This window comes from Glandiceps talaboti, chromosome 4 (assembly GCF_964340395.1).
Source record: "Glandiceps talaboti chromosome 4, keGlaTala1.1, whole genome shotgun sequence".
NCBI lineage: Eukaryota > Metazoa > Hemichordata > Enteropneusta > Spengelidae > Glandiceps > Glandiceps talaboti.
This window is the reverse complement of record NC_135552.1, coordinates 15,012,194-15,020,622: the sequence shown is the minus strand read 5'-3', so window position 1 is coordinate 15,020,622 and position 8,429 is coordinate 15,012,194. Positions and strand designations below refer to the sequence as shown.

The following is an 8,429-nucleotide window of genomic DNA, read 5'->3' as shown; positions in this document are numbered from 1 at the left end:
ATAGACCATTCATCCATGCGCTGGTGACGGCCCGATACTGATTTTTTGACTTTGTATCACGACAGTTACATCCTTGAATAATGTATTATTAGCTCACAAGTGACTGTGGCAACTACGTACCTATTCACGGTCAAGACGAAAAATATATGCAATTTTGTTCAAAAGCAATCACTCTTTGACTAGTAATTCCTTGTTTGTGGAAGATTGCTTGTAGGCCTCTATATATTAACATCGATCGATGTCTAGTCTGGTTAACGCCCCCATTCCCTTTGACCCGGAAGTAAAATATCACCGCACTCGCATTCGCCCGTAGTTGATCAGGTAAGCGTACACGTACCAGGGTAGTGTCATCTACGTTTACCAACAAAATGGCAAGTAGGGAGAAAAAACAACTAATCAACACCGCTGAAACATGCGTGGATGAAATGTTGGAGGGTGTTGTCGCTGCATACCCATGCCTCAAGAAGTTGAAAGGTACGTATACTACATAGTGACGAAGGACAACAACGTACATACTTTAGTAGACTATACCCATGATGTACACATCAGCAGACGAGACTGGCGTAGACCGTGTACATGTCTCCCACTGACATTTCTTGACTCCCAAATATTGGTTTATACAGTTTACAGGCATTTTATGAGACCAGAATGACAATGGGACTCGCACAGTAACGAATATGAAGGTCGTTTAGAGTGGCAAACCATTTTGTATGGATGGAAGGGGGGGGGGGGATCAAACACCGGAAGACTCGATGTAGTTACCTGAAAGACACCGGGGTTCAGTCTTCTCTGGGTGTGATTAAAAATCTTACATTGAACAAAGCCGATACCATTCAAGCCACTATTCTAACACCACTGACCCGTGACCGTGTTATTACGATTTCCGTCACTTTGTTTGGTTAACAAAACCGTAAAAGGGGATAGGGTATACACAAAACACATTACAAAATTTTGTGTATCGTGCTCAGTGCTCGATCTTCAGTCTGTCGTTCTTTCGTTTTTTTTGCCAATATCTAGGCCCAAATATCTGTTTTCACGTAAGATTCTTTTTGTAATGTTTGTCAGTAGTGATTTTAATTTGTCAGTTGTTTATCGCGAAATAATGAGTTTAAAGTATAAAAAAAATAAAATAAAATGAAATAAATCCCGACCTACCTACCCCAGTCTCCGTGGTCATGTTATCGGAAACATGTATTTTTTTCCCGTCTTATGGCAATATGCACTAGCAAGCGTAGCCTCTTTACTGCGCTCAGTTGAGACACATCGCAATACCAGGTACGACCAGCTAACCATGTATCTCAACAGCGAAGTAAACAAGCTGTTACAGCAAGCGTGTAGCATTTTTTCCTTCAAGTTTCTTCAATTACTAATTTACAATGTGTACGTGTGCTCAGTTTATATTAGTTAAAAAGAGAAAGAAATGCTGACTTTTTTTTTTTTTTTTTAAATCCTTATTTGGACTGTGAACGTTGTACTTACAGCGTCATTCCTCCAGTGGTCTACGAAGGCGAGTTTTAGTAAATGTCTGACATCACGTGTCCTCTTTAATGTTCTATTTACATCCACTTTGACACCAAAGTGATCTTAATAGCTATGTACGTTATCATGTTTCATCTCGGACGACGTCTGCCATTGCTGACAAAATACCACCCACAAAAAGCTATGATTTTTGTCAAGTGAAATGTGCAACTTACAAATTCTTTGATATCAGATACCAGTGACCGTATGGACCATACTTTCAGTTGCTGACAGGATCACTTTACATCGTGTGCGACCATGGATATAAATACAGCTCTAGTCGTTCTCGTATGACTTAGATAGTTGTCGGAGGGCGGTGAGACACTTATGAATTATGATTTGTTTTATGCCGATGCCATACGTGTTTTGTTAGACCACAATAATAGTCTACCTTATTAGAACTTTACACATATTCTTCTCTCGCCGTAGTCACAGTTTAGGGCGCCATCACGAGGCGAAGGAGCGTTATCTAATCTAATCTATTTATCTAATAGATTTTTTAATCTCTGCACAATCCTGCACAATTTGGTCGGTGTTTTCAAATGTCGCAAGTTTTCATGCAGCCATCAAATTGTTGTTTGTTTTCCATTGTTCATCAAAGTAGTATACAGTCATGCTAGCCAAAAGTTCCAATTTACATTTACTTTTCGGACCCCATCTACCAGCTCCCATCCCCACCCCTCCTGTCGAATGTAGTCCAGACACACCGAATTTGAAAGAGCATATAATAATCATGAACAAATCAGATATTGACGAAGTACAACCCTCTTGCTATAGTTAAACCATAGACCCTACACCAACTAGGTCTATGGTTAAACCTACCCGTTCTCTCGATGCCCCAAAGATATATTTTTCGTCTCATGACTTAGTACATATTTTATATTGATAGGTTATTGAGTACTTCTACGGTCTATAACCAATGACTTAGTACATATTATTTTTGGTAGGTTATCGAGTGCTGATACGGGAAGATATTGAAGAATACAAAACCGCTGGTAAAGTGGCTGTTATATGTGGAGGTGGTTCTGGCCATGAACCCTTCTGTGCAGGTAAGCTTGCAGAACAAACTTTACAACCAAAATATACTACCAAACCCAAGTGGCTATAGAGTTTCAATTAGGCCACACGGTGTTCTTACGTCTGACAAGGATTTTATGTTACAAATTACATAAAACAAAACACAAACACTGATAGCGCACAAGTGTATAAAATGATACTTTTTATCTCACTGTGAACACAAACCACTATCACTGTCACATGAAACAAGGAAAATTCAAACACAAAACTGTTTATTTGTGTTCATAGCGAGATAAAATGTAACAGTTCATGTACGTACGTGCGCGCTATCAGTGCCTGTATATTGTTTGTGTATAATTCGTAACAACAACAAAACGTTTTGTGAGATGTACAAAACATTGTGCCGCCTAATAGGGAACTTGCAAACCCGCCATGTTGAATGTTGCATCATGGGAAATGTGATAATAAATACTAATGAGTTGGTATTGTAAACAATGCTGTTACATTGTTTGCAACCACAAATGATCAATTCATAGTTACCCTGACCATTGTGGGAGGTTTATTTTATCAGTAGCTCAAGATTTGGTATTACAATAACCACAGATAATTCCATAGTCCTTTGCGTCTGAGCATGCTCAGTCTGGATTGCAAGTTCCGTATTGAAACTCTATAGTCTTTGTGGTTTGACAGTAATAAAAACCGTACATTATCTATTATAACTTTATCTGTGGATTCGTCTAGTTGACTATCTCTTCAATTTCTAAGATGTGTGTGTTGAACTATAATGATCATTGTATGCCTGTAGGTTTCATAGGGAAGAACATGTTGACTGGTGCCGTAGCTGGGTCTGTTTTTACGTCACCACCACCCAATAATATCCTAGCGGCGATCAGGGCTGTGGCCAATCCAGGTCGGTAACTTTGACGAGGTTGATTTTTAAAGAAAAAAGTATTCGATGATTCATACGGTTGTTATTGTCATATAGTATTGCTACTAACTCTGTAGACACACATTAAGACTGTCGTACCTTACAGATCTAAGAGCGAACGTCTTGCCAGGGGTCTGTTATAATTACAACATGACGGTGGAAGAAAATGATACATAGTTTTAGGTAGTCATTATTCATTTTAGAATAGGTCACCATTTATCTCAACGAACCTGCTTCATGATGCATCTAACTTTAAACCTAAATATTCACCAACCATAAGTTACTGCTCAGAAAGAAACCACAACATTTACACCGCATACTGTGTCGATATACCCAGGGCACACATGACTTCAGACTATAATGGTAGTGACAAACTATGTCTGTCAACGTATAGACTGTAAGATACATCGCCGGGAGTATGTTTATCATCCCCCATCCCTTGCTTGTGGAAAGGGATGACAACAGCGCCCCCAACGGCTGATTATTTCAGTCTACTCGACGTAGTGTCTACCCAGAAAGGATTATGGATAACGCCCCTTTGACTTTCTGTGCATTGAACTCGATTGAAATAATGTTCTAAAACAGTATATATGTCGTTGGTTTTAGTTTTCAATATACAAATTAGAACTTTAACAATGCACGCTCATGTAGTAGTGGAGTGCGAAGATCTGGTCAGTAAACTGAGACAGGAAAATTCGCATGTATCGTTATCTGCTCCATACGAAAAACATGACAGAACATTTAGTTGAAAGACAAACAAGAAATCCTCCTAACTATTCCTTGTGCATCTATCTTATAGCCGGTGTATTACTGATAATTGCCAACTATACCGGAGATCGGCTAAACTTCGGCATTGCTGCTGAACGCGCTCGTGCGGAGGGCATCAAAGTCGACTCGGTAACTGTGGCCGAAGACTGCGCCCTCACGAGCACCGACAAGACAGCTGGAAGGAGAGGACTTTGTGGAATCATATTGGTACAAAAGGTAAACAATAAACAACACATTAACATAATACAGATGACTTTTCAATAAATTTATAGAAATACAATATCATATGATCGAATTCATTTTTTTGATACATTTACTTTCACTGTTATCCGGTTTTTTTATCGCAATTATTATGTTTACTACTATTATGGGATGTTGTGTTTGTAGATTGCGGGCACACTAGCGGAACAGGGTAAATCTTTAGAAGACATTGTCCAAATTGCATCAGAGGCTTCACTGTCGATGGGTAAGCTCAGTACGCTTTTGTACCGGATACATGCACGGTAACAAATGTCACTTTCCTGGTTTTTTTTAAATTAAATCTTTATTGTCGGAAATTAGATTATCTCTAACTTGTAATAGTGTCGTTGTCCATGGTTACCAAGTGTCTGTCAGATAATTCAACTGTTGTCTCGTCAACCTGTTGAAAGTAGAATCATTTTGTCAGCTTAGTTAGATGGTAGGATTTGTGTGTTTGAAATGAATTCAGTAACGTAGAAGTAGGTTATATTCAATGTGTCCGAATCGGCTAACATTTAGTCGTTAATGTATAATTAGAGTTGTTGAGGGCGCTGTTTATTCAGAGTCCACGAGATACTACAGATGACCGTTGTGGCACAGGTTGTGGCACGGGGAGCGATTATGAGAGCGCCCACAACGACGAATCTGTCAATCTCCTCAAATCTCCGTGAAATATACCTCTTATAACGAAAAGTGAAAAGTTTCCGAATTCATAACTAGTTCAGAATATCACCAATTATGTGTATTATCTTCAGGCAGCACAAATACTAGAACTGAAGGAGTTGCACCTCTATCAAGCACAAACTATCAAAATAGATTGAAAGATTCGTCGTTGGTGGCGCTCCTGTAACCATAACCTAAATGCAAGTGATTCCGGGATTGTTCAACGTACAACGAATCCCACCGTCAACTACATAACGTTATGAATCCCAATCGGCTCTCAAAGCTAACGACTACAACCCAACATATATATCGCTGTTATTTTACTCTTATTTTACTTCAACCGCTCTTCTATCCGTTTGTGATGAGTTTTTACCTTGTTAGTAGATGCCGACTTGAATAACACAGGTGTATCATGTCATTTTGTCGACCATTTAGGAACAATTGGAGTTAGTTTGTCGGCATGCAATGTTCCTGGGTCTGGTTCGACATTTACCCTAGGCGACGATGAGATGGAACTCGGACTAGGTATGTGAAAACACTATGTATATGTATTTCATTTATATAGTCTGAGTCTGTGAAATATAACATTCGTGCCACACTATCAGTATCACAATCCACTCACTTGGGATTGATTGACGGACATTATACACGTATCAATTTCCTTTGTGAAGCCAAACTGAATAATTAAACAAAGATATACATCATCATTGGGTTATTGTCAAGTTGCTATAAAAAGTAAATACATATAAACTGAATCGTATTATGACTCGGTATACTAATCTTTCTTAAATGGAAATTTGAGCTAATAAATGACAAGTCCGTCCAACCTTCTGTCTGTCTGTCTGTCTGTCTGTCTGTCTGTCTGTCTGTCTGTCTGTCAGTCTGTCTGTCTGTCTGTCTGTCTATGTATGTATGTATGTATGTATGTATGTATGTATGTATGTATGTATGTATTTATGTATGTATGTATGTATGTATGTATGTATGTATGTATGTATGTATGTATGTATGTATGTATGTATGTCTGTCTGTCTGTCTGTCTGTGTCTATCTGACGACCTGTCTGTATATTTGTCTGTCTGTCTGCCAGTATCTAGATTTGTCCGTGTGTATGTATATCTACTTACCTGTCTGTCTGTCTGTCTGTCTGTCTGTCTGTCTGTCTGTCTGTCTGTCTGTCTGTCTGTCTGTCGCTGCCTTCTTTGTTGGTTCATACTTGTGTGTACAGTTGTATGGTATTTGTGACATTTTATGTTGTTTCTACCCAAACAGAATTATAAATGACGTTTCATCTTTTTTCCATGTTTGTTGTTTCATTTACGAGTAGCAACATTAATAAGCGACATCTAGTCTCGAAATTTAGATCATTAGTATGCATGTGCACGTGTGGCCATAATCCGACAAATATGAGTTGTCTCCAGGCTCCGTGTATCAAGTGAGGGTGGTATACACTTGAATTGATACATACGGCAAGTCTTGCTCTGGGCTATCCCTTTTGAACGTTGAGGGCATGTTGCCGTTGAGACATGACAACTTCATGAACAACGGAAAGCCTATCCGGAATCAAACATGGGCCGGTGGATATGAGGCATTCCGTTGTGTGTAGATATTTTATCAAATCGTAATGAGGTAAACCTGACTTATTAAGTAGACATGACTACACGCAATGAAAAGCTGACAGAGTGTATAATCATTTATATAATTCATGTACAGGTGTACACGGAGAGGCTGGTATCCGACGAATGAAGGTATGTATGCATAACATGGAAAAAATAATGCTTTAAATCGTAGAGGATATTGGGTGGTGCTGGTAGGAGAGGAAATAGATAGAGGGCGTTGCTTTGCTCCTAATACCATTAACTTGTGTGTGTATATCTAATGATACGTTGAGTTCCGTGTATTCCGCGGAGAGTTTTACAGTGCATTCTACCCTGCGTGATATTACCCCACGAAAACAAATCTTACCTATCTCAACACAGAGAGACACACACATGCATGACTGAAAGCATGCATGAACACACGCATACATGTACAAACATATGTACACACACGTACATCAATCATACATGCATGCATGCATGCATGCATACATACATACATACATACATACATACATACATACATACATACATACATACATACATACATACATACATACATACATACATACATTGAAAACAGCCCTTCACGGCGAACACAGCAACAGGCACAAGAGATTGAACTGATTTCACATTAGTGTCATTTACGCATTGTTGAGAATGTCAGTTTGTAAAATCATTAGATTCAGCCAAATGATCATTTCCTGTAGGTCGCACCTGCAAAGAATGTGATTTCCACGATGATTGATCACATGACAGACACGACTACTGCCACTCATATCAAAATTGCCGCAGGTGAGTCTAGTTCAGTAACACGTGTCACATGGTCTGTGAATACAATTATAGAATTTTCTGATGTTGCCTAGATGGTCACGTTCGTGGCTTTTCATTATAATCTACAATATAAGCATTTTGTGCGTTTTTATATCCGACAAAGATTCAACACAAGAAAATAAAGATCATTTAGAGACAAGAGGCCAATAACAAATATTCTTTTTGGACTTTGGAGAGGAGGGGTAGAAATGAGGATGGAGAGGGGCGACAGAATACAAGAGAGATGCAGCGAGAGAAATGGTCAGAACTACGCAGGGAAGACAGACAGATAGACATACAGTCAGGCAGACAGACAGAGACTAACTGTGTGTGTACATTTTAATCTTGTATTTGTACAGGTGACAAGGTTGCCATCGTATTAAACAATTTAGGAGGTACATCAACATTGGAGTTCAGCATCATGATCAGAGAAGCGGTCGCTGAGCTAGGTAAGACAATCCATGTACAATGAGTAACACTGAAGTAAAGCACTTTGTCTATGTGCTACACTCGTTTATAGCATTCATATCAAGTGTAAAAGTATACTGTTTCAAATGATTGGCATATGGCCTTTCAATTAGCATATGAAACAGTATACTTTCACTCTTGATATGGATGCTATAAACGATTGTGGTGGTACATACAGAAAACGCTTTCCTTTGGTGTTATGGGTTGTATAGTATTCTACATAACACACCTCTGACATCGTATTTACTAAATACCAAGTCTCCAGTTGATATTGATATTAATCATTATACTTTTATTAATAATATATTTTAAACATTATATACACCGGCATCACATTCAAGCCGAGTCATAGTGGTCGGTTGGCATGGGCAACGTTGTATCCTGTTTGACATACCATTCCATTCAATGTATTCCATA

The 8,429-nt window shown here is 38.8% G+C and overlaps 1 protein-coding gene across 1 annotated transcript in view; it reads left to right on the top strand.

Moving 5' to 3' along the window:
* The first annotated feature begins 318 nt into the window (after positions 1 to 318).
* Positions 319 to 8,429, top strand: part of LOC144433855 (triokinase/FMN cyclase-like) — an 18,399-nt gene continuing 10,288 nt past the window's right edge. Inside the window, exons 1-9 of the mRNA XM_078122236.1 lie at positions 319 to 474; positions 2,466 to 2,567; positions 3,341 to 3,445; positions 4,263 to 4,447; positions 4,619 to 4,697; positions 5,570 to 5,659; positions 6,847 to 6,881; positions 7,442 to 7,526; positions 7,904 to 7,993. Coding sequence (XP_077978362.1) covers positions 369 to 474; positions 2,466 to 2,567; positions 3,341 to 3,445; positions 4,263 to 4,447; positions 4,619 to 4,697; positions 5,570 to 5,659; positions 6,847 to 6,881; positions 7,442 to 7,526; positions 7,904 to 7,993 — 877 coding nt within the window. The 5' untranslated portion in view covers positions 319 to 368. The remainder of the gene's footprint in view (positions 475 to 2,465; positions 2,568 to 3,340; positions 3,446 to 4,262; positions 4,448 to 4,618; positions 4,698 to 5,569; positions 5,660 to 6,846; positions 6,882 to 7,441; positions 7,527 to 7,903; positions 7,994 to 8,429) is intronic.